Source organism: Corvus brachyrhynchos, unplaced genomic scaffold (genome assembly GCF_000691975.1).
Source record: "Corvus brachyrhynchos isolate BGI_N302 unplaced genomic scaffold, ASM69197v1 scaffold101, whole genome shotgun sequence".
NCBI classification, from domain to species: Eukaryota; Metazoa; Chordata; class Aves; order Passeriformes; family Corvidae; genus Corvus; species Corvus brachyrhynchos.
In genome coordinates this window covers 4,749,470-4,776,752 of record NW_008237239.1, presented here as the reverse complement: position 1 = coordinate 4,776,752, position 27,283 = coordinate 4,749,470, and the positions used below count along the sequence as shown (strand labels likewise).

Genomic DNA, 27,283 nt, shown 5'->3' with positions numbered 1-27,283 from the left:
TGCAGTAGCAAAGACTCATAATGCTCAGGTCTGGAAGTGTGGCTTCCCAGAATTATTTTAGAGTTTTTACAGAGGATACAGACACAGTCCTTTCATAAATACATTTGAACAGATGTTGTGTCTAAGAATGCAACAGTCTGAGTCAATGCTTCCAAGTAGGTCCATCTTGACACTTAGGGAGAGAGACAGTTGTATTGGATCAACTCATCTGAAAAAGTAAATCACTGCTGAGCAAGGATGTGAAAAGGCAGCATACAGCAGCTGAAGCCAGGAATGGCTCAGGACAAGTAATGTGGAAGTACGATCCATGTCCATGTCCACTGGCATGGAGTGATAATGTTAAAAAAGCTTTCAGCTGTGGTTGAAACTTGCAAGGGATGTCGAATTGCTAGTCTGGAATAAACCAGGAAAATGTGGGAATGGGAATGCTGCTGGGTTCAGATGGTGATTTTGTGGCAGCAAGCACAGACCAGGCTGAGGTTCTCAGTGCCACCTTTGCCTCAGTCTTTCCTAACAAGATCTCCTGGGCTCTGTGCGTTGCATCAGGGCTCAAGGAGGAGGAGAGTGATGAGCATGGGGTGTAAGTTGGAAAAAAATATGAAGGGTTCATAGGAGAACTAAGGAAGAACTTTCTCCCCATAGAACTTGTCAGGCAGTGGTACTGGCTGTGCACAGATGTTTAGCAGTTTCCGTCCTTGGATTTTTTCAAAGCCCAACTGGACAAAGCCCTGAGAAACCTGCTTTGAGCAGAGGGTTGGACTGGTGACTCCTTAAAATTCCTTCCAGCTTGGATTATGCTGTGATTTTAAGATTTGTGGCTCTGGCAATTCTAGATATTTTAAAACTTCTGCTTAGCTCACCCAGCCTTGTCCATCTAAGTAAAAAATGTTCTTCAAGGAATGATTTTTATCCATGAAAATCATTTAAATAGATGCTGTTTTAAAGTAAATGCTTTTGATGGAGAAATTGCATACAAGTCATGTACTGGCACCACTGCAACACCTTGACTACCAGCAGCCTTTCTGTGAGACGTGTGCCATGCACAGCATGGCGGGGGCAAGCGCCCGCTCCTGGAAGCCAATCGGGCTTTTCTCTGGGGATCCAGTGGCCAGGGCTGAGTGAAATCGGGACAAAACAGGGCCATTATGGGCAGATTTCAGAAACAGCAGCCAGAGACTGTAATTCAGGTTTAGTGTCTCCCTGTTTCTGCATGTAGGTTCTGCAGCTGTTAGCGATTGTGAAATGGGAAAAAGGACTGACTGTAGAGTTTTTGTTGCTGTTGTAGTGATATGGCTCCTCCTCTCAGCCTAAGTGCAAAGAGGAAGGTAAAGAGGGTGATGGGAGACTCTGGGGGTGATTGCACCAACTTCAGTTACAAACTTCAGCATAGGAAAGGAAAAATTTGGTTTAAAGAAGGATGTGTTAAAACTAGTTTACAAGCATGGACAAAAATGGATGCAGTCATTCCAACATAGCCAGGTTTTAACCTAGTTGGAGACTGCCTGGAAATACACAGCTTCCCAATCCAGCTGCTGATTTGTAAGCAGTACTTTTAATAAGCATCCTGCTACCTGTTGTCCAACAGTGAAGAAACGCTCTGTTTTGCCTTGAGATCATGTGCAGCTGGGGTTTTTATTTTCAAGAAAAGATAAAAGTGGCTAATGAGGTAAAAATTATTACTATGGCAAAATGGGGACAATGGCTAGAATTTAAGGGTAGTTAGATGTCTCTAATGATTTCAGCGGGACTTAGGCACTCAGTGCCTTTAAAACAGTGCTAATCACATAACAAAGGAGACACTAATTTATCAGTTCTCTCAGGAACAGAAACCTGTCAATATACTTATACCTTTATAAACACAGGAGCAAGCAAGCATCCTGTGTGGTAAATTAAATAATAGCCAGTAAAATTGTTTGTCTTTTGCAGAGGATGAAATGGAAAGGGAATCAGTCATTTTCTCAATAGCACCAATATAAATCAAGAGTAATGCAACTAAACTAGCTTTTGCTAATATAATTAGGGAATACAGCAAGATCTGAGGTAGGTTAGTGACTTTCCATGAAGTGCAGGAGTTAGTTCCATAGCTAGAATTTGAGTTTTCCAAATTCTTTCTTGAACAAGTCAATAATTTCTCTTTTCTACTGTAGACCCCTTAATTCTAAATGCCAACAGAAGAATCAGAGTCCTTCTGATTCTTATGAACACTTGTTCTTAGTCTTAAGAAATGGCTGCAGCTTTAAAATTATAGCTAAAGCTGTAAGCAGATTCCACAACATGCAGACACAAATGGTGTAGCACAGGAAAAGGAGCTCTTTCCCATGTGTGTATAAATTGAGGCACTTCAGTTTGCAGCGACTTAAATACCAAAGAGCCATCATTTGTTTTCACTTCAAGTCAGAAACATAATGTACAGGCACACTTTGCTTTTCTTTGATACTCTCATTTTTTTTTTTTCTGTTAAAGCAGAATATCAATCTGAGGAATAAGGTTCTTGTTTTACTGTCAAGTTTGTTGTGCTTTGGAAAGCATGAAGAAAAAACTTTCTATTTCTTTTGTGTTTTCTCACAGTTTTCTTAGTATTTGCTACATTAGAGCTCTTGCATTTTGGGAGATCCTTGTATGTGACACATGAAGAAAATTAACCCCTGGATAGCTGTGCAGAAACTGCAGGGTGCATACCCTGAGACAGTTTCTGAGACAATACCTGCTTTTATAGCCTATGGACAGAATCATTTTCCTGGGATTAGATGTCTCAGCTGCCCAGTTTCTCCTACATGTGCATATGTGCCTAAAAGCAGGGTATTTCTGAGGTAGTCAGCAGCAGCTTCTATAGATTTCTGGGCCAGCTTGGGCTTTTTTTCAGTAAATCACAATTCTGAAGGGAAGAAAAGCTATACTTGCTTAAACCTAAAGCATTAGGTTTGAGAGTGTTGTTGTCAGAAACCATTTTAGCCCTAAGGAAATATTACTTCTTGAGAAACACTTCTCATCTGCTATTTTTCAATTACTGAAGTATTTGAAAAGCAAAGTGCTTATGATTATATCTGCTTTTTTAGGTTTATCTGTAATCAGCAGACTAGAAACAGAGTGCACAAGTGATTTTACCTACAGCATTTGTGGCGGACCTCTGAGAACACAGGAGTGCTTCTGACCTAGTTAAACTCTGCTATTTTGAAAACTATTCTAGAAACAAGACATGACTGTTTCTCTCAGACCACATACTCACCTGTTGCCCGGTAACCAGAAGGATGGAGCCTTCTTTCCCATGTACCACTTGCCGGTAAATGTGATCTAGAATTAAGAGTTCGCTCCAGCAGTTCTGAAGCAGCTTCATTTGGTCATCAACCTGTAAAGAAAACACAAATATTGGTGACATCACTCTGGGGGTAAGTCTGACATCTCACTATGGAGACAGTTCTCCTTCACACAGCTGGCTGACATCAGGAGGACAGAGATGCTGTCTAGAATTTTTCATCCCCAGAATTGCTGTCTGCAGTTGAATAAACAGAATGCTGCTGTAGCCTTTATCTGTAAAATGTATAGAATATTTACTCCTGATTAGATTCCAGGAAAACATAACTATGTCATTGTTATGCAAAGTAGTAATAATTGTGTATTTATGGCAATGGGATTTCATTTTTGCCCAAAACAAGAAGAGCAGGAAATAATGCTGATGTGAACTTTCTCATACTCCCCACCTTTGAACCTCAGCTTCTGGAAATAATAAGGAATCTGCAGATTCACAAGTGTTATTGCTGCAACAGGCCCAAGTCAGAGACAGGTCCCTTGCAAATTAAAAAGTGCAAGATACAGAGCAAGGCTGATTCGGTATTAAAGATCTCTTCCTCTGCCCACATGTATTTGACATTTCGACCAAGTGATTTGTTGGCTCAGGAGTGGACAGTAAATTACCACATTGATGCACTTGGGCCAGGTTCAAATTAATTATTTGAAAAAGATATTTGAAATGTACAATTTCTATTACTCTTGCTTTTTACGTGAAACTGTTCTTTGATAATTTTCTTCTCTGAACAAGAAATGCTGAAAAAATCACAAAAATCAAAGAAATCATGCTAACATTATAATGTCATCCAAATTACCGTTTCACACAAAGCTATCACAGCTTACATCTGAAGAAAACAAATTTTGAGAGAGTTTAAACCTTCAGCATCCTTGTAATAACACCTAATACCTGAACAAGAGGTCAAGCATTTGAATGTACTATAAATGACTACATATTTCCAGTGTAAGCCAGCTGTCTCAGCCACAGGCTTTTGAAAACAAACTACACTTTACAGGTCTGGCTTTCTGAAGATCCCAACAGCAGCTACTCCACAATCAAAGCTTACCTCCCAAGCATTACCCTATCATTAGTGAGCCAGTGCTGTGAGAACAGTGTGAGATGGCAAAATCACAAAAAATTGTTTTGCACATAGTCTGTTCCTGCTGTTTTACAAGACTCACAAAACTAGCACAGCGAACATCTGCTAGTGGTTCACAGAATCTACTGCTCTGTATTCACTGTAATTTAACCAGTGAAAGCCCATAAAATGGATAGCATAAACAGCTCTGTGCACATCCCAAACACCATGTTGCCTGCAGAAGACTATTAGATCCAGCTGCTTTTGCCATTTTAAGAAAGATGGTGGGGCAGTAGATGCCTCCCAGTTTGCACTAGGAAGAAAGACACATGACTTTAATGAGGATTGTGTATTACTAAAAGGTAGGACAAATGACCAGTTCCAGCCTTCTTCTGAAAGACATGTAGATGAGGAAAAGCACTTAGATTGAAAAAAACATTGAACAAAAACAGTAGTACACCACTTCTTATGTTAGAATGTGCTGGTAAAGTTTATGATGTGTGTAAGTGCAGCCAGAACACAAACACCTTTGTGGTTCCCTGGCATGTTGGTAAATGAGTTGCAGAAGCATATTATCTGTCAAAATGAGAAAATCAGCTTTTGACCAAAACGATTATGTGCCTTAAACTGCATGTGCCTGAAACTGATCCTGAAGGCAAAGAGACTGAAGTTTGGTTCTGAAGAGGAAGGTCCTTTGCAGGAAAATCCTCTTGTGGACTTCAGTCTTCTGACTCCAAAGCCAGAGCAGGCTTCTCTGCCGTTAACAGCATAAGCAGGAGAAAAGGTAGCATTCTGTCACCAAGATATTTAAGTCCAGTCTGGGACTAGTCATAATCAACAACATTTGCAATTGTGGTACACAATGAATTAAAACAAGCTCACAAGCTTGTGCTAATGGCTAAATTTTGAGGGTTTTTTCTGTTTGTGGAGATCTTTAGGAGTACTGTCAATGTTTTAACACCAATAAGAAAAAAGTTCCCATTGTCTGAACTACTAGGAATGCTTATAAATAAAAGTTAAGCATCATATGGCAAACACCTGCCTGCTGCAAGAACACTCCCCAAATCTGCAGCTGCTCCCTGCCATAACAGAACACTGACACAAGGATAATATAACCTAGGTCTTACCTAACCAAGATGTCAAATGAGATGCCCATTTGACAGCTATCAAGCCTCAAGCAAAAGCGTGAGTGAATACTGTGCCCAGATGGTTAAATTTAGGTCCTCTCTGGCCAGTGGCATTGAGATGAAGACTCACCAGTGGGGACAGCATAACTGGAAATTGTTGCTGAAGAAATGGCTTTTAAATAAAGATGTGGAAGGAGGTAATGAAAGGTGTGTGACTCAAAAGAAATAGGAGATCATTTCCAGCAGGCAGGGCGGCATGAAAGAGGAATAATGTTACAAGTATGAAATGAGTAAAACATCACACATGTAAAACTGCTCTTAAGTGACAAGGGAAGCAAATGGAGTTCTTAGGAGGTGGCTTTCAAGGAAGGGAATGGGGAGGCAGTGTGATGGGAGAAGAAGGTGAGGAGGATGAGATGCAGGCTTAAAGGGTTTGTGTGACTACAAGTGATGCTGCTGGGGCAGAGAAGGAGCAAGTACTTTGTGTTAGAGAAGCAGAGGATGGCGGTTGACAATAGCACAGGTGTGGTATTCATCTGCTCAATGAACTTGATTCTGTTAGGTGTCTGAATACAGGTTTGAACACAGAATTCTGTGATGGTGTGTCTGAGTTCCTACACTGCCAGCTGGAATTATAAGGTGACTTTAAAGAATTTTTTTCTGAGTTTTCCTCTAACAAGGATTGGAAAACAGGCATGTGTGAGAATACATTTAGATGCATCTATTAGTTTGCATAATTTATCTTGCCAGTATAATGCAAGCCAGATAGAGTATTTCCAGGAATAGAGGAAATGGATTCTCAATTTGAAGAGTAAAGGTCTAACCCTGAGCACTGTGGTGACACACTATCTCTTGGCAGGAGAAAAAGATGGGAATGGGAGTGTCACATCTGCCTGCTAAACCCTGGCCTCCCCTCAGCTGGGCTCTGAGCTTTTGATATGGGATTCAGTGGGAGTTTGTAAGGCTCACTGAGGCCTCTATTGACACTGAAATACACAATCACACCTTATCAATTGTAGTTAAAGGGAGGACTTATCTCAGAAATGCTGGTTACTCATCTGAAAAACTATTTGTGCTGATGTTATAGATGAGGAAAGCTAGTGTGACACAAGAGTAGTATTGTTGTAGAGTGTATGCTTCCCACAGCACAGAACGTTAATCATTATAAACTTTTGTTTTCTCTGAAGAACAACACTGAAATTGCCAAACAGTAAAATGAAGAATAATGTGTATGCTTTGCTGAAATTCACCTCAATCTTATCAAAACAACACTGTGTCTTTCTTTTAGGAAAGTGTTTCAAAATATTTCGCATACTGTAACAAACAACTGCAGATTTATTACAATTTTTCTTCTGAAAAGGTATTTTCAGCCTGACACTTGATTAATTACCTGTTAAAAATTTCAGGGTCATGGGTTTTTTGTGTTGCTCTAAGTTAAATATTTTCCTTATAATTATTGCTGCACATTCAGTTAAACAATGCACTCACCTTTTACCCAGTTTACACCTCCTTTTCTCAGAAGCTGGAGAATCCTTTTTCATCCCTGTTCTTTTACATCCACTTGCCACTGTAGCTTTGGGCTTTTCTGCTACTAAAAATTTAAAAGGGTATCTAATGATTTTTAAAAAACATGATAATTGAAATTTATGTGATAAAACTGTGCTGGATTCAGCTCAATTATTTTTACTTATGCTTCTGAGAGGGAATGCAAATATGGAATAACATGAAGCATTCATCTTGTAGTGCCACTTTTAAATTCTACGGCCATTGAATAGCCATTTCCTAGTGAATATGAAGTGATTAAACATCTGTCTGAACTGTTCAGCCTGAAGCATACAGGTTCAAGGGATGGTTGAACTTTCTTTCAAATGCAGTTAGGAGATCACTCACAAGTCATTGCAGACATATAGTTTGAGTTGTTACTCCATTTTCTTATGCTATCGTGATGCAAATCACCCCAAATCAAAGTTTTATAAGGCAAGTGCACTCCAGAGGCTATTTTTTACTCCTGAATGCATGCATGGTTTCCAAATCATTATATAGGTAGCGAAGGATTTGGACTCTCCAGATGGGTTGCTGCTAACAGTGGGAAACCTCCTGTGCAAGGTTGCTGTCAAAAAGCAGCACATAACAGCCAATGTGGTTTTAGAAGTGAATGCACATAACTTTCAGAATCAGTGAATGCCCTAATAAAATGTGATTACTACCTATAACCTCAGTAATAAAATGCTACAAAGTTCAAGAAGAAATGATTTAATATTAACTATGATTGTTCCAGCTCTTTACTAGAAACCTGTGTCTTATAAAAATTTCTAGGTGAAGGCAGGGAGCGATCTTTACAAGTCTGTGTTTGCTTAAATGACTGTCCTGTTACCATCTAGCTCTAGCGTGAAGGAAGTATAAATCTGTCCAAGTTTGGTAGCTCTTTACATTTGTCTTGATTTAAAAATGAGAAGAAATACAGAAATATTTCAGTGTGTGCCTTTTCCTGCTCTGTTACAGAGTGTACAGAGGCTGTTACACAAGTGCAGTTGTACTTGGAATGTGCCTCTGTATGTGTGCATAACTCTTTCTTCAGTAACTTCTGAATCTACCAGTCAGAGCCAGAATATTTCAACAGAAAGTTTTTCTATCCAAGATATTAAGTTCCTATATGCTTTGTGTGAATCAGTGCCCAGATAGAGGAAGGTAACTGCTGAATGCCATGCTGAAAGAAAGGTTCACGTGCTCACCCTTTATTCAACAACAGGGAACTGAGAAAGAGGAGGAGAGAAGGACTGAAATGCTTCATTAACTCCCCGCTTCTGAAACCATTAGTATTTGCAATATCAAACCACTTTGGAATTTTTTAAAGGACATAGACAAGGAATTCATAGCACAAAGCAGCATTTGAAAAGTCCCACACTTTTTTTACTCTTCCAAAATGTGGAGGGGTGAATGTGTGGTGCCCGTGCTCTGAAAGGTGTGCAGTGGTTCCTGCTTAGGAAATGCAGGCAGGGAGAGCAGTGGCTTTGCCACAGCTTCTCCACTCACATGCCCCTGGACAGCTCCGTGTGCGATCAGTGGGAAACAGGGGATCAAAGCAGCACTGACCAGCCATTTCCCAGGTTCAGTCCTGATCTTCTAGAGAGTCAAAATACTTTAATAAAAAGCAGCCTTGAGCATCAGTTCACACTCATCCTGTTTTCTTGCAGGAGCAGAACACAAAGTGCCTGTGAGTCTGGGGGCCTCAGATTCCTGAAGGAGTAAGGGCAGGCAGCACAAGGTGATCCTAGTAAAGAACAAGATCTCTCTTATGGATCTTTGGACTCCATTTAGAAAGTATTCCCATCTATTAAGGAGAAGGTAAATGACCAATCTCATTTCTACAAACATCAGATGAAAGGGCTGTTACAATAAACTTTCTGTGTCTATATATCTATTATATAGTGCATCAAATGTGACACATAGCACTCCTATTTCTTCTCCGTATCCTCACATTTATCTCTGTACAAACTGCATGAAAATGACTTCGTATTTCACAGTCAGCATTATTTCTGATGAATTATAAATGTGTTTTTCTTAGGTTCTTTTTTGGGTAGTTGTGGTTTGTGTTTTTTATTTTATTTAACTGAAAAGAAGAGAAGTATTTCTTTTTAGTCCCAATTTTGCTTACAATGCAGTGTTTCTTGCCTCTCAAAGTGAATAGAAAGATAAGGAAAGGGGAAAATTAATTATTCTTGGCATCTGTTTCACAGAGTGAAGGAGGCGCCTTCTTTAGCACTGGACCCATAGAATTTACCTTCAAAATCCTACTCCTGTGAGTATTTCTACAGATGTTAGTACAGCCTAAGCTTATGCATAGTTGGGTGTAGAATTTTAAAAGGATTAGATATCGCTATGTAGTTTATGTAGCAATGTTGGTACTGGAGCTGTGTTGATCCCTTGAATTTCTCTGGAAATACACCTGTTTTTTCTGATGTCAACAAACTAACAGCAAAATTGTGTTGGGCCATATTTTTAACTGTTAACTTGTGTGAATACAAGTCCTTTGACTTGCAATAAAATCAGAATTAGGCCCACCTGATTCATTGTTAGCCTTGTGGGTCTGATCTGCTTTTTAGTCTGCACAATGATGTCCCTTGGAGAATCAGAAACCAAGACTGAGTCCAGTAAACTTTATGGTACTGATGGTGAATTTATTCTTAATATATTCAGTCAGCAGTCTCAGTCTATTGTAGAGCAGCCTGTGATTAAAGTCTCTGTGGTCTTTTCCAAGTCACACATATTTTAGCATTATCTGAAAGGATTTCTAATATATAATATTCCTTTCCTGTTTGGTGATTAATTGGATAAATTATGATTTCATTTTTCTTACAGTTACTGTATTGTTCTAGCTGAAACTTATTCTAAGAGTCTACAGGTAAACTTTACCTCCTATATTAGTTCTCATTTGTAAAATTTCTTTGATATCAGCAACATCAAATCTCAACAGAGATCAATACAACATATGGGGTAGATTTTTAATATTAAAGATGAAGTTCTAGTATGAACTAAAGTTATTTTTGACAAAATAAATACTCTATTAAAACTCAATCAAGTAGGCATCATATGGAAAATATTTTTACCTTGTGACACAAGACACATACTGATTTCAGAAAGCAATCTTTAATATGGTAACAGGCAAGCAGAGTAATTGCTCAACACACTTAGGGTCCCATTCTTTCAAGTGCTGCATGCCCCAGAACACTGTTTTTTGCATGAGTTTTTAACAAGAGTTATTTAATCAGCTCTCGTTTAAATTACACTGTGTGGTTACTCTTCTGTTTAACAGGGTTAGTGTTTATTTCCAATCGAGCTATTAAGTGGGTGTGGAGTATGGGAAAAGGGCAAGCCATAAGAGAAGTATAATCTTACTCTCTTTTAACAGGTGACTCCTACAAATGTTGGTTTTTGTACACAGTGTGGGACTGTATTCACAATTACACTGATGGGAATATGCAAATAATCTTCTGAAGTCATGACTAAAAAAAAAGTTGCTTCAACGTTAGAGCAGTGTAAATGAGGGCAGAACAATTTTGCAGGTGAGTATTAGTGACAGGGTTGGACACTGACTAACAACACAAAGAGTCTAATACATTAAATGTTTCATACCATTTGTAGTTATCAGCATATCAGTAGTTTTTTATTTTAAATGTTCTTTATCTTTTGATTGCATGGCACTGCAATCTTTTTCATGAATTAAAATATATTGGTTTATATTTTACTTTTCATAGTCCTCTTCAAACTTTTGACAGATGTCCAAATATGTAAAGGCGAGTATATCTTTCTTCCCATATTTGAATCAGGGAAACATAAGGATCTAAAGTCTTCAGACTGAGAGCTGGACACAGAGTCACCTGTAATACACCTTTGGCAATAGAGGCTGGAGATACTGTGGAACACTGCACTTGTCATACAAATGTATTCCACTGTGTTTTCCTTTGATTTGTAGTAGAACAGCCAGAAAAAGCCACAGCTAAAGCAGTAAGAAATCATGAGAAACAGTATCTTCAGTCAAGATGTGAAAGGAGACGGTATACTGATGAAGAAAAAATACAGAAATGTTGTCTTACATCCTAAGGGCTGCAGCCGTAATAGTAAGTCACTGGGGCAGAGATTAAATGAGAAAGAAGACCCAATGCTAACAGAGAAAATGAAAGAAAAATCAGCCTTATGAATGGGGGTTGTCATGTATTAAACCAGTATCCATCTGACTTGATAGAAAAAATTGCTTAAAAACACCACCAAAGGAAGCTGAAGTCGTACAAGAAGGTTGTGGAGATGTAGTGATGCATGATCCAACAAGGTACATGGGAATGATCCCAAACACTTACTACTTCTCTTTTTATCTTAAAAGCATTGCAGGAGGCTCTCAGCATGCAGCTACTACCATCTAGCTAAATCCTTTCAACTAGGAACATCGTCTTCAAAAAAATTACCTCCTTTCCCAACAGAGCCAAGTGTGAAAGAGAAGAAGAGCCATGCTATTAAAAATCACAGGAAGTCCTGATTGAATGAATGTTTAAGGAACAGGCAAGTGTGTATTAAAATGTTTTTTTCCATTCATCCTTTCATTTGGCTTTGTTTCATTTATTCCTCCTTCCTGTTTCCTGTAGTCTAATTTGGAAATCTCTGAAGTATCACTAAAATAAGATTGTCACAACTCTGCCCAGGTCCCATATTGTCATTAGCACTGCAATTAGGATTAATATTAATTTTTTAAAAAATCTTTGAAGATACTGGTTTTATTTGGGTTGTTTGGTATGTTGATGAGAGGAACTTTTGCAGTACTGAACACAGAATCAGTAGGAACATTACAGGCAAAAATGACCGTGCACTGTGACACAAATCAGTCAGCCTCTGATTTTCTCTTCTGTCACAGCTGGGCACAGGTATCCAAATTGTGAGTCTCTAAACTGGGTTCCTACATGTCTGCATGCAATAGAAGATTAGCTGTGTGTTTAGGAAAAATGGAGAGAGTATGTGCATCTAATTTATTGGGTTTTTCTTAGCTCATTTGTGAATGACAGCAGGGATGATGAACAACAAAATCAGGCTTCTCTAATTACTTCCCGTTCACCCATGAGTGCACCACACACCACAACTGCAGGAGCTAAGTTTCAATCAGACTGGGAGAGGCTTAGTCAATGGGCAAGAGCTTGCAATAAAATGGCAACATTTTCTTCAAAAATAATTTTTTGCATTGCTTATGTTCAGGTGTCTGGCAATCTACTATTAATCTAGGTCTAAGTACCAGTTACTTTGATTTGTAATTAGGTTTAATATGAATTTTATTATTGAAGATTTGACATGACTAAAAGATTACTGTAACACCCAAATGTAAGAAGTTTTGTTGTTTAATCCCAGATTTATCCCAGTTTTACCAAAGTAGAGTGCATGATGTCTCTGCCTCTAATAAGTTTTTCTGAGTTGTATTAGAACTTTTTAAAGTATGGCTACTTAAGTCTCTATCAAGGCAATTTTCCTGGTACATAGAAGAGCTTGAATGATTTAAAAGTATAAATGGATGCAAGATTATACAAATATTCAGCATCATGTCACTGACAGGTAATGGATTGAATTCTCTCTTTGGCTAATCTGCCTGAGGGTCTGTTTCTTTTAGAGTGTAAGGTCTTTAGGGAAGGGACTGCTGTTACTGTCTTTAGGCAGTATCTGTTTATGTTACCATAAATCAAACAGCAGAAAAGGGTTGCTTGACTGCATGGAGCATACATGGACACTTCTCTGTAAATAAAATTATCAGTCTTTCAATCTAAACTGCCAGCCTGCAAAATAAACCCAGAATGTTCAGTTAAATAATACAACAAGATATTTTTTAGTGAAACTTACTGTCTCCTTACATAAATATAACCATCAGCTTAACAATAGCCCAAGAATATTTTGCTCAGTAATTTTTGAACTGTGGCATAATCATATAACCTGACATCCTATGTAACCATGGAATACCAATAGCAATAGTTAAGGCATTATACAGTATCCTGAGCTTGGATGGTGTACAATAAATTCTTACATTATGAATGTCTTCGAGACTGATTCTACAACTCATATGCAGACAGAAATACAAAAATGCCTGGGTTTCGACAAAAGGCTTCAAGGAGCCGGTCCTTACTTTTATGGCTTTGTATCTGTAAAGGCTGTGATACTGCATACGTTTTTTAAGTACATCCTAACATAAGCCAACTTCTAAATTCAGCCTCGTCCAACAGCTCCTTTTGTATTTCCTCTTGCATGAACATGCACTACACCAAAATCTAATATACTGTATCAAATATATGCATTTTGCAAATATATGACTATATGATAAATGGAGTTGAATGTGGGGGTTTTTTTGGTTACTTTTAGCAAATGAAGAATGTGCATAGTTTAGTTTTTAGCTCACATGTTGCATGCAAATTGCCTCTTTCTACAGTGCAATGTGCATATGAAGTTCTCTGAGATGTCTGAACTAGATTCACTCTGTAAGTACTTATCCAGAATATGCAATTAAAATGTAATTCATTTCTAGATACCATCAATATTCTGTCATTGCATAAGGGGAATGGACTAGGTGACCCATGAAGTCTATTCCTACCCTCATATCTATTATGATTACCTTATATTAGTAAAATTGCTTTTTAAGGTCACTTATATGTCATGGCTCCCTTTACACAAATATTTGGTACATTTGGCCATTTATGTGTATTTTTTTCAGCTCTGTTGAGAATGGATTCAGTACAGGCAGAGCATCAAATGAAGGAAAAACATGATATTTTGTTGTAAATAATTCATAAAACAATGTTATGACCCTTATTCCCCGTGAGGCGCCCAGATAATGAGCCACCCAAATGAAGCAGTGAAAACATGCACTTCCCCTACCATGGATGTGCCCCTGACAGACTCCTCAGGGTCACAAACCCATCAATCTCTTTTCACACATGAGCTAATCAATTCAAAGAGGGAAGTGCCAATGAGCTATTAGATCAATATGGTGAAGTATGGAGATTGATCTTATCCCAGAGTGACTACATTAACAGACTCGTCAGTGTGACCTCTGCCCTGCGGCGCACATTATACAGGATTGCAAGTCTGAGATCTGAATGAAGACCTCAGGTCATTGCTTTTAATAATCTGCTTTGCTGAAAGAATTAAAAGTAAATCTGTAAAGAGATGACTAATGAAAATATGAAGTGCTTTCTGCTCCTCTAGTCTTGGAATGCTTGCAGAAATCACGCCAGCTTTTCACAGCAGCCGACAGCATCGACTGTCTCACACAGGCACCTGCTCAGCCGTGCCGGGCTGTTGGCATTTGAGAGAACAGTTTAATGCAGCCATTGAGAGTGTGCTCTCCTGCCACAGAAATTAATAAATGAAACCAAATACAAAATGATAAGAAGTACTAGCTGTGTCAAAATCACTTAAAGTCTTGGCTGAACTGCCAGACTGAGAGCTGTACTGCAGTCCTGGTGGTCTGAATTATTTAGCTGGTGTAAGAGGGATGGCAGGAGCTGCCACTGCTGTGGAAGTTGCTCAGAGTGCTGCCATGCACTGCCAAGAGTGTTCCTTCACCAAGCAAAATGTTCCCAATACTTGCAATAACTCAAGGTCCAACCCTGGGAGTCAGTCTGTTTTCAGTTAGGCCAGAGGCCAGTGACTTTGGGGAGAATTGATCTGATCAGAGGAGCCTGGTTCACAGAATTTACGAGCAATGCGTGTGTACATTTTATAATCCTCTGCTGTCCCTCAATCAACCTGTGCTGGTAAATGTCCCCAGCTGTACAGGAAGTCTGTACATGAAGTGACCACATGTAATACTATAAGCAACCATTTCAGGCATCTAATTTTAAAGACTCATTCTTTTCATATATAATTTCAGAGATGCTGAAAAATGTACACTTTGTTGTCTCAGAGCATGATAATAATATTGTTAATATTTTTAAACTCTGAATAATTTCTCTGCAATGAAACATTTATGTATACAACACACTTTTAATACTGTATTTTTATTATACTGAACATTTTTATTGTTCATTGTATAATTGAATCAATGAATTAGGAAAAGGTTACTAAAAAAGGATTAATGCATTTTTAATGAAACTGAATGATATAACCTCTGTTAGTCACTGAGAATAATGGCAGATCTATCAGGTTTATACAGATAAGAGCTCTGTGAGTTTATCTGAAAGCCCACATAATGTCCCTCTTTTAGCTGTAACCTAGAAAAACAGCCCTAGCAATCCTATTCAGGATTTTAATTCATTGTTTATGTATACGATCTCTCTTCCGCCTTGTGATCGGATCACCTCTCTAATGATGCAAATATGAATCTCTTTAGCAGACACATCTATTTCCAGTTGTAAAACACTTACTGAAAACAATGCTCTTTCAAAGCCTAAATGGAAGAACCAAGCAATGCAATACCACTGGGAAATGTTTCTGAACTCAGGGTAATAGGGAAACCAGTGAGAACTCTGCATGTTAATAGTGAGAGCGGGAACATTTCAATGCTTGCACAGCTCAAAACCTTAATTAGCACACCAGCCTAAATTATAAATACTTTTCAGGTAGAAGCTACTATGCTGAAAGATAACCCAGTAAAAAATCCTTGTATTGGTATAACACTGACTGAAATGTTAGCACTGTACAAATGTCGTATAGAAAACTGTAACAGCAGTTGCAAACTTGGTTCTGAATCCTACAGAGATACTGTGATCTTTGTAGCCTAGCATTTAATTTTTGATTACTTTGCAAGGATATAAAAACAGATAACAGAAGGTTATACTAGCACAAGATATACTGGGGAGAAGGGACTTTATAATGACACCCTTGGAAATATGTTTGCGTATTTTCAATTGGAGGTATGTTACCAAACTTCAAGAGAATGATTCTAGTGTTTTTCCTACCTTCCAATAGAAACTGAGAGTATGCAGAACATGTGTGGTACACAAGATGCTGCAGTATTGCTCAAGAACTTCTGTGAATTCTATGAGACCACGTAATTCATAGTGGTGAACCACAGTTAAATAAATCTCACCACCAAAATGGGCATACTTTTTTTCTACCACTATAATGTGGTTTTTACATCATGCCCTTTCCAAACAAACTAAAAAGCCATTCTATAATAGAAGTGCTTTAGATCTAAAATGGGTTAAAAATCCTGATAGTATATTTGTATCTTTCCACTTATAAAGCCAGGAACTTAATACACATCCAACAGTACAGGTCTCAGAAGGACTTTGATTCAGGAAAGCACTTGTCTTGACCTCACTGATGGGAAGCTGATGCTTATATATTTTCACTAAAATGAGGGTGATTCTCCTGAACAGGGACAAGGGTAAACTTAGAGCATATACAGAACTAAAATACCTTTTCCATAAATAATAATAATACTACCTTTTTAAAATTCAGTGCCTCACACTCAACAAGCGCTAAAAGTAAATGCTGCCTCCCAATGGAAATGTAAAGTTTGTTTCCCAATAAAATAAACCACAGAATTTCTAGTCCATTTTTTTAAACATACTTCTGGTAAGAAAATAACAATTTTCAGTCTGGATTTCACAATCAAATGTTTTGGTTTATGAATGTCATACCAGTGGGCTCAAAATGTACTTCTGGAGTAAGGTGGATGTCTTTTCTCTTTAAAAACAACCACTTGAAAACTGCTTAGAAATACGAGGAAGCAGAACTGGAATAGTGGTAGAGTTCAAACAAGGTCATGAAGTTCATGAGAAATATAATTTATCTTATGATTCTGCAATTTACTCTACAGCTCCACAACTCATAATTACAGTATCACTCTCACACATGTGCTATCAACAGATGCATCTGTCTGGTCACAGAATCTGTAGCTGCATTAGGGATATCTGCTAGTGGCATCTATTTAGATGCTTGTTACGTATCTGAGTGCAAATAAGTAATGCACATTATTTTATAGTCAGTGAGACACGTCACTAACTTCTTTGTAACACAGGGATGGATTTAAAAAAAAAGCACTCAAATTTCTACTGTAAGCAAGAGCTTATAGGCAGAGAACATTGCTGAAAACTTTCAGAACAAAAAAGTAATCTTCTGGGAAAGTTACAATAGATTCAAAATACATGTCTAGAATCTGAATGCTTCCTCAGCCTTGACAGAATAAATAATAAATGCTTTCTAGGTAACTACTGCAGCTCTTTTGGTAACATATATATAAATAAATTAAAAATGTCTGTCGATTGACAAGTGTTTTGTGGGCTTATACTGGAAAGCCAATAGCTAATTATGAAAGCCTGACTTGACTAATCAATTATTCAGATGAACATTAGGTGCCTATTATATGCGTAAACATGGGAATTATATTTCCCCTAAGTAACTTTCTAAAATAACAAACCCAAAACATGCAAATTTGAAACAGACAGAAATGGCACTATTATGCCCTTATTGCACATGCAGAACTCCCACTGAATTATTCAGGGAACAGTGAATCGGGAGCCTAGGTCTTCTTACTCTGAGCAGCACAGCAATACCAGCACATGCCATGTAGTATTTGGTATGCATGTAATATTGATTTAGCTCGTTCTTGCTGGTCATGTTTCAAATTCATTTCATGTTTAGGAGATAGGGAAAAGGAGTAGTATCTCTGGATTGATATTTGCAATACATTTTTATGCCTGTTGAACACAAGATTATCTGATAAATTAATAAGACCGTGTCTTTTGAGTGCAGGAAGAATAAGCCTTTGAAAATGAGCACAAGTGAGGTAATGAACTGTGTTTTGACAACGTTTATACTTGCTACATTGCCCACTTCCTGTATGCAAAGACTGGGAGAGTGCTTGCATTATAGAACGGATTCACTTAGGTTTCTTTAAGGCAAAAACCACAACAAAGTAATGCATAATTGTCCTTTGCATTAGAAAAGACCATGCACTTAAACAGCATACAGCAACAGGGAAACCAGAAATAGATGTGACCAGACACCTGCTGACAAACAGTGACAAATCCCACTGACACTGCAGTGACCCCCAGTTAGTCAAGATTTAATTAAGGAGTATAATTAAGTCAGTGGAACAGAACACTAATGAGTGGTGTTTTTTTATATGGGTAATTACACATAAGAATACAAAGTAAGCTAGACCCCTACATATATCATTAAAATGAGGAGTATAGAATGACAACCAGGGCTTAAATATTTTTGGTTTTTCTCTGCAATAACGCGGGTTGAAACACCCCATCTTGTCAAACATCTGTAACATGCTAACAAATGCTCCTGGCCCAGCCCTGCACGTGTCTAAGCATGTTGGTAACATGACCTTGGTGGCACAATGCACATCACTACGGCTACGCACTCACGGGTCTGCCAGGCTCTGTCTGTCACTGTGTTTGCCTGTGTTTGTACTGTGCAGGGGTCACTTGGACTCCTCTTCTAACAAATGACATTCTGTTGCTATTCTCTTACAAGTATCACAGCCTCTGGATTTAATTTATCATGAGTCTTGATTACAAGGAAGACATAGCTTACACATTGTTCCTATGATTATCTGCACGTTGGGCACAATATAACTTTACAATCAAATGACAGAGATTTCTTACAGCAGATCTGGATCCAGTTCTCTGGAATTTATTTTGGTAATCTTCAGGCAGTCGAATGAAATAGCTGAAATATCTTTGACTACATAATATTTGCTTATATTTGCTTATATTTCAACAGAAAAGTATTGTAAGGTAGATTTACTAGACCAACATTTTCAACTGGGGTGGAAAACATCATCATGAATAATGATGACAATGGTAGGGGAAAAACAACTTTCCTACAAGTGTTGAAGATTTAAAAGAATGCCTGTGTAGTTTGGGGCCAGCACTCTGCTGGGATTACTCTATCTACTCCCAGCTGGTAGCCTGCAGTTCATGACAGCCTTTTATCCGTTATCAAAGCAACAAGTGGAAAAGCAGATCCTCCTGCCTGCTAACACTCTGTTCAGTTCTCTCTGTAGAATTTCTGCTTCTAAATCTTTCCTTTTAACAAGTCCTCAGATTTCCTTCCTATGGCTGCAGGAGACACTAAATATCTCTCAAGTTTTTAGCTCACTTGTCTAACTTAAACTCTGCAGAACACTGAAGGAAGAAAGAATAATTGCACTGTACCAGCACATTTTCTTACAGGAACTGACTGAAATGCAGAATGAGCCCAATCTTGCTCATACTGGAGTGCTGAGAGTTTGGCAACTGAGTTCAGTGACAGCAAAAGAAGAACCTAATTACTCAACAACATGGTACCAATATAATGCTTTTACAGCTTATATCAGTACTGTGTTACTGTTGCAAAAACAAAGCAAACAAACTGCACTGAAACTTATGACATATATCCTGCACTTACTTTGCTTTTTTAGTAGCATAGGAAACATAAAAAAGGTAGAACTAGGAGATATTAAAGTATAATTAATGCAAATTCTTTCAAGCAAAATCTATCCACCGAAACAGAAGTTATTTGTTATAAAAACAAATCTAAATTAATAAATTTTATATAGTAAAAATATACATCCCACTTTCCTTAAATCATGCTGTCCTGGAGTAATATGTCTTAGAAACACAATCCTGTAACAGTAACTACAATCAGGTAAAAATCAAGAGAATTTGACAAGCTGTTATGTAGGCTACATTAAACAAAAATATGTGTTAAGATTTTGGGGTTTTTTGTTAAACACTTTGGCTTTTAAACAGATTTTCCCACAATTTATGACAGTTGTGCAATGACAGAAGATGCCATGGGAATGCATCATGGCAATGAATCTGGGACTTGCTCCCTCTCTGAACCAAGGCCTTTGCCACCAGGCTCCTCCGTGCATGCCAAGGTGCCCCTTTGAGCTGGTCACAAGAGATGGGGCAGGGCCAGGTCCTGCCAGCACCGTGCCCTGCCCGCAGCGCAGTCCTGTCGCACTGAGCAGAACTGCCTCTGGGGCCTCTGGTGCTTTGCTGAGATGTGGGCAGTAGCGTCACATTTTCATGAGGTGCCTGAGGTAAATGTTCCAGAGAAGGACACACAAATTTCAAGATATGGAGTTACTATCTTAATTTTTTTCCCCATAAGCTGACGCACATGCAAAAACCCTAACAGAACTGTAATACAATAAACCAATGGAGGTCATTAAAATTATGCAAATTATTTTCCCATTTTTATCTTTCTGAGGGCATGTGCCAGCATAAAATATGGGGTCAGCAGGAGTGACTTCTGCCTGGGCTGCAGACACATGAGTGCATAATGGGTCCCTGACATCTTCTTCTGCCCCATTTTTGTCCCCTCCAGGCTGCCCCTGCCCAGCCGTGTATGAATGAACAGAAGTGCCTTTCATCCCCCACTTGCCTGGTGCTTCAAAAGGAACTACGAAAATAGCAGCAACAAAAATCCAGCCGCCTGCCAAAAGGCCCGCACACGTCCCATTCTCACAGGCATGCGAAAGGTTGGAGAGCTCAGCAAAATTTTTATGTACGGGAGCAGGCCCAAGGAAAACTCACACGCCATAACCAATTGTGGACAGAGGATCATCTATCAGCAGACAAATGCAGGAACTCCAGAATGTCTCTCCTCAAATGAAATAATATATCTTTGAAAGCCAATGCCCGTTTTAGGCCTGAGGCCCATATATCAAGCCTGAGAGGCTTGTGGATACGCTCCAGGGCCATTAACCTTCCACCTGTTTCCCCTTGTCCTTCAGGATGAGACCCTGCCCTTGATTTTACTCCCTTCCCCTGTTCATCTTCCGACAGAGTGTAAATGTAAAGCAGAGGGCCTGCGAAATAATTCAAAGGCAATGGACCAGGGACATGGTTACAAATCTCTGCCACTGGCACTGTGACTTATGCAGGCAGTTTGTCACACATGAGCCAGGTGACCTCTGTGACATAACAGAGAAAAATATCGCCCGAGATCAAAAGATGAGATTCAGAGCACTCTAAGTAACTCTGGTGTACACAGCCGCACTATGCGGCGGCCAAGGGATTCCTCTCTTCCCAATGCTGCTCGCTCCGCTCACTAGCAGGCAAGACGTACTCCTGCTAATTTCAGTAAACTCTTTTTCTCTTGTCTCTTTGGAAATCTTTCCTGTAACCTGAACATCAATATTTTTCTCCTTCTGAAGCCCCTCTTTTTCAAAAAGGATAATTAAATTGACAAGGAGAGACAGCAAAGTGTCATTCAGTAGGTAAAAATTAACACATAAAAAGCAGCATGATTGAAAATGGTGGATTAGTCACTTTTGCAAATTGGGTCTATTTTAATCAAGTAATTTTTGAAATTATAGGTAGTACTAAAACTTTGTATGAGCACATGAAGTCTCTAGCATTGCAGTGAGAAGTCTTCAAAGTCTAAAACATTTATTGGGATTCAACTGCCACAATAGTAAAAATGAGAGTAGAGAATCAGAAACAGAGTAACAGTCATTTGAAATAAACCAAAGCAGATTGATTTTTTTAAAAAAATCTTGAATTCATTTTTCAAGCTGTGTGCCACATAGGAAGTTTCCCAGCTGTTTTGTACATTCAGGACTCTCTGCTGGGTGCAGACAAAAGAATAAGGCCTAATGCCTGTGTGTTTCTCTTTCACTCCCTGTAACCTAATGGTATGTCTGGTATGGACATTTAATTTTGTCTATTTCATAAATTAAAGAAAACCCTCAACTGTCACAGTATCCCTGGCATGATGATGAAATGAGAAATACAACTGTAGCTAGATCAGCCTAAATCCCATTCTAATCCTAAATCACTTTGTCACTTCCAACATCTAGTTGATGAAAAACTCAGTTTGACCCATGAATGTATATAAAAATACACTTACACAGACACACACAGAGAAATTCAGCACATTGATTACAAGTGTGCTAAATGTTACCTTATCAGCTATTTCATCCTGCTTCATCTCATGCCGACTTGGAAAATTTTGCAGCATTCAGGCTCTTACTCAAAATCACCTTGTGTTCCACTATTGAAATATATCTAAATTCACTAAATCTAAAAGCATAAAAAAAGTTGGACAATGGATGGGTCTTGAGGCTAAATCATGTAGCAGTTACAAAGAAATGCACAGCTGAAAATCATTTCATGTTTCCCATTGACTAAAACCTGACGTGCAGCAGTAAACCACTCTGTTGCAGAATGCTGCAACAGTAAACACAGTAAATGCAAAATTAATATTACAAAAAGATTACTGTGAAGTGTTACCACATGCATTTGTAAAAGTAAGAAAGCTGTTTGATTTTATAGTGCTAAAATATTTTGCTCTTTTTTGGGCCATATGATTAAACACACATTTTTCCTCTTTTTAACATCTCGAAAGAAAGTCTGTCAGAGATACAAGAGTCAGCAATTATGGGTCATTTTTGTCACCAGTTTCACTGAACTCCAAGTCAAATCCCAGATGTCTTCATTTTTGAAGAGACCTGGTGTTACTTCTTCATGTAAAATATAGGTGTTATAACCAAGTTTTCTGGCAGTCAGATCTTTAGCTCTTTTACACTCCTACTGCATACATTAATTTGTATTTAGGCTGGGTTTCACTTAGGCTTTCTGCATTTTTTAAAATATATTTGATGTATCCCTGAAAAAATTAGTATTTAATTTAAAAAGCACCTAACCCAATCCATTGCCTTTTACAGTAAGCATGATCTAGTGCATCTCCTTTTGTAATATTAATGAAATCTGGAAATCAAGGCTAGGCATCATATGCTACCATCATATGCTAATAGAGGGTTTTGCTCATTTGAGTGTTTGATCAGTTTTGAATGCCCGAATGGCCTATTAGAATTTCCAAGACATAAACTACTTTAAAATGTTATTATACGTATAAAAATACTATTATATGTATATAATAAATTTTAATTTTCATGGATACACACTCTGATGCGCATGAAATAATTTGTCTCAGTTACCTCCTGCCATGTGATTTTTGTGTAAATAGCTACTGAGCAAATATTTTATAAAATTGAAGGTTAAATTACCCTGATCCTAAAGAAGAGAATTTGACTCTAGGTTATAATATAGCAGAATGTCTTGTCTTGAGGAAAAAAGCCTTAAATTAATTGGTTGACATAATACACAGATGCAACAAGCCCAGTTAATAGTATTTTTGAGTGCATGTGCCTCCCTGGCATTTAAAACAAAATAAAGCAAGGAGTATGTAACATTAACAGTAATTTAACAAATAATAATAATTTGGGGCATGAATCATTCCTTACATTCCTTTCCAGCTACAGACAATTTCTGTTGGGAAAAGTGCCATATAGTATCGACAGTGACAACAAATTGTATTGTCCAGTGAACATCTGTTTCCGACTCCCACACTGATACTGCAGGTTGGCTACTTCTGATTTAGTCTTCACAGGCTGCCCAACCACAGAGGAACTGGAAATTACTGGTACATTCAACTTTTATTATTGGAACACAGGAAAACTTTATCATCATGCTGGGAAGTTCTGTGTCTTTTGAAATATTGGAAGGAGGATTACGTGAGCACAGAAAGCCACATGCGACAGTTCTTATGAAGGAGAAAAGTGTCTGTCCATACACATGGGTATGAAAGTCTGAGATTAAAATCTCAAAATGGAACAGTATTTCTGTTTTCAAGATGTGATGTTTGATGATGAGGGGGTGGTGGGAAGTGTTTATTCTTAACAAAACCAGCAGCATTGCAAAAAATGACCGGATTCTCCCAGTCTTGCTCAAAATGTAGCATTGTGTCCATATAGAAAATATCTCTGAAAATCAAAGCAGTGTCTATAAGGCAGAGCAGACTGAGGTTCAGTTTGAGTTGCAGGCTCTAGCCCTAGAGAATTGAGCTAACTCATATTTACTGCACCAAGTTACTATGATAGCCACTTAGACAGTAAGGCTGTGTTAACTAGCTGAAATTACTACTGTTAAAAAAATCAAAGACAATACTAAGCAATTTTTTCAAAACTAAGGGGAGCTTGTTAGAATGATAAATGTCTTTTTTTTTCCCTCATAGTTATGCCACCATTGTTAGAAAAATGTTAAGTTTCACTTTGGCTGGGAAAAAGAAGAAATGAAGATACATTTTTGATAGGCACCATGTACCAGTTTGATAAAGCTCCAACTCCTGGTCTGTAAACTCTTTTACAGAGAAAGAAGGAGAGCAAGAAACTCCACTGAACTCCTGTTAACACTAATTACAGTTGCCAGCATGCAGCAGAATCAAAGGCAAAACATGTGGAGCTCCCATTGAAGTCAAGAAGAGAAGGGTATGACTTAAAGGAGAGGCATGCAAATTAAAAATAAATGTGGTTCAACGTTACCAAATGAGCTACTCATGTAAATACTTGCTTTGAGGTCTAACCCTTCCTACTGGGAACACTCTCCCTGAAAGTTCATTCCTAGTCAGGAGACAGCATTGTCCTTGACCACACTTGCCAAATGAGAACCTCTGTTGTGAATGATGGGTCCAAACCAGTGTAAACCAATTGCCATGTGTTTCTGTCTAAAGTTACTACTATTGTTGCTGTTGTTAATATTCTTGTTGTTTATTCACTGTAATATAAACAAGGACCATTATTTTCCAAGTCCTGCATCAGAAAGGCAGTGCTATTCCTTACAGCAATTTTGGATTTCTCAAAGACTTGAAAGTCTAGGTAGAATCTTAGCAATATGGCAAATATTCCAAATCGTGTTAGGACAATCTAGGTCTCGGCCGCAGATGCAGAAAATTACCTGTTCTTGTTTTTCATGAGTATGATATGTACTAATCCAAACAATACTCCAGTAGTATTTGTTTGTGAGCAGCTTGCTTTCGATCTCCTGCTCTTTCTTCTCTCCATATGTAGATAGAAGGTACATCAGTGACTGTGGAGTTGTTGAAAAAGAAACTGAAACTATTTGATGCTATAGTGACCTGGGTATGAGCTACACATTACTGTTGGCTTCCAGTTGCACACCAGATGGTTCACACCACCACCTAATTTAGTCTCATGTCTCCCAGCAGCCAGTCTACTACATCCCTGCCATCTCCCACAATTCTAGGGACAGGGTTGTTATGCCCTAAAACCACTGCACAGGCAAATGGGAGCAGAAACAGAAACTTAGGCAACTGTCACCTGTTATTCTTTCTACATGTTTTTGCTGTTACCTGAAGGAAAGATAATACTTAGGATTAAATATCTTTGTGGTTTTATTGGGGTTTTTACTGAGCTCCAAAAATACTGATATGATGACTGCTGGCCTGTATGACCCACACCATGAACCTTTTTCTAAAATATCTCCAACTTTTCCAAAAAACATGCACGAAGATTTCGAGGGCTTGTCACTGAAACCACCGACCGATTGGAGGAAAAGGTCACAAATAATTGCAGTTACTGCTGCTTATGTAGTGGCCGTGGCACTAGCACAATTCCCAAGAACGAGAAAGGAAAAGAAGAGAAAATAGATAACAAACAGGGCATTTAGAAGTAATATGTAGCAAATGAAACTTAAATGCTTGACAGGCCGCTTTACAGAAGAAAACAGAAAAATGGCAAATGCTATGAGTGAAAATAGAAATACAGTATGCAAGATCTTAACTTCTTATTTGGACAAAATTCTCACTGGTTACAGTAAAGCTTTTCCTGACGCAGTACAAGACTGGGTCCGTAAGCACAGCCTAACTTACCCTGAAAAATACTATATACAAGACTGATTTGTTCAGCTCTCTATTTAGGAGAGCAAACTGTTATAGGTACATATTTATTTCCTTGTGCAGCGAATTCTGGCCATAGTGTGGGGCTGAGGAAGGTTCCCATCACTGTTAGTCTTTTCTGCCCATACCTTGAAGAGGGAAGAAGCAGATTAGCATGACTAGACAGCCCTGTCTCTGCCTCTCCTGAAGTGCTGGATCATCCCTGAGACTAATCAGTTGCCTAAGGGATGCAGAAAGCTGCTTCTTGAGTGGAGAGGGATTATGACTCAGCACCACCAGTCTGCACATTACTCAGGACAAACCGAGAGACCGCAGTAAGTATTCCCCAATAAATACCAGAAGGTATCCAGATGAAAAAAAGAGATGGTGTTAACTGTAACACCAGAATAAAGATACAATTCTTTGTCACATTCAGTGTCACTTAGTCAGGGTGATGTTTCCTGTACTCAGCGAACACGCCAGTAAAAGAATTTCCTTGGCATAGAGACAACATGGAAATGTCCTTTTAAAATCAGTTAATACCAACAGAACTCATGAGCTAGCTGGAACCATTTCCTATGCTATGGAAAGAACACTCAAATAAGGTTAACCAAGACATTTCACCCTCCCAGCCTCCCCCCTCCCCATCTATTTCTGGATGTCTTCTTTTGTTCACCCTTTGCTAATTATAGTGGCCTTGCTTAGGTGATATTTATAGTCTTAAAAGAGTTGCATGACTTTTAGAACACTTTATTCATGTATATTTCCTGTGTTTATTGTTGCCTTAACTAATTTTTAAAATTAATTTTACTTGATCCAAGATTTTATTTAGCAACAAATATCAAAGTAACTTTTCTTTCAACAAATGCAAGAGCTGTATTTAGATGTAAAAAGTGTTTTTCTATTTCTGAATTTCTGAAAACAGATTTTAGTTTCTTTCCTTCTCCAAGTGATGAGTATGACAGAAAGCTCCAGAATCAAACAAAATGAAATTTCTTTTTTCACTGCAGTATGGTTACTTGGTATTTTATTTTACTAATTTATCCTTTTTTTTGTCAGTAATGGTTGCTTTAATGAGTGGGATGTTTCCAAGACACAGTGTTAAATATTTTTTTCCCCAGACTACCTTGATGTTTTCCTAACCAGCTATAACTCAACTTCCACAGGTTACAGAAATGGAGAAAAGACACTGAGAACGTCTACATAAAATTACATCTTCACTTTCCCACCTGCACCGTGTTTTGTCACTTTCTTAGTTTTCCTTCATTCCTTCTTAAATCTGCCCTTTTGGTTCTTGCAGTGGCACTGAAAATGTGCCTGTAGTAATGCCAGTAGCAACAAATTCCAGTCCCTATTTCAAAATAGCAAATAAAGAACATTTGAAGGAAAACTTTGATGCATGCCTTTCAACTGTATTGAAAGCAGCTGGATTTGGGGAAATGTTAGAGCAAAACCGGTGGTTTAGCTTTCAGCAGAAAGGCTTCTCCTTCCCTGGATGCTGCCCCGCAGTCGGACGCGGTCAGGCGGAGGTAAGGGCGGCAGCTCTGCGGAGAGCCCCTGGCACCCGCGGCTCCCGATCGGCGCCCGTTCCCTGTCCCTGTGACACACAGGAGCCCTGGCTGGGCTGGCGAAGGGCACTCAGCC

At 38.5% G+C, this 27,283-nt stretch overlaps 1 protein-coding gene and 1 long non-coding RNA gene across 3 annotated transcripts in view; one reads left to right on the top strand and one right to left on the bottom strand.

The window, feature by feature from the left end:
* The window catches only part of NR5A2 (nuclear receptor subfamily 5 group A member 2), an 88,404-nt gene that overhangs the window by 35,405 nt on the left and 25,716 nt on the right, over positions 1 to 27,283 (bottom strand). For both annotated transcript variants that reach the window (XM_008630216.2, XM_017729725.1), the window contains one exon: positions 3,227 to 3,346. In XM_008630216.2, coding sequence (XP_008628438.1) covers positions 3,227 to 3,346 — 120 coding nt within the window. The remainder of the gene's footprint in view (positions 1 to 3,226; positions 3,347 to 27,283) is intronic.
* Positions 10,034 to 14,808, top strand: LOC108445563. The gene is made up of 3 exons (XR_001860462.1): positions 10,034 to 10,551; positions 10,962 to 11,106; positions 11,367 to 14,808. It is a non-coding gene; the product is annotated as an uncharacterized LOC108445563 (long non-coding RNA).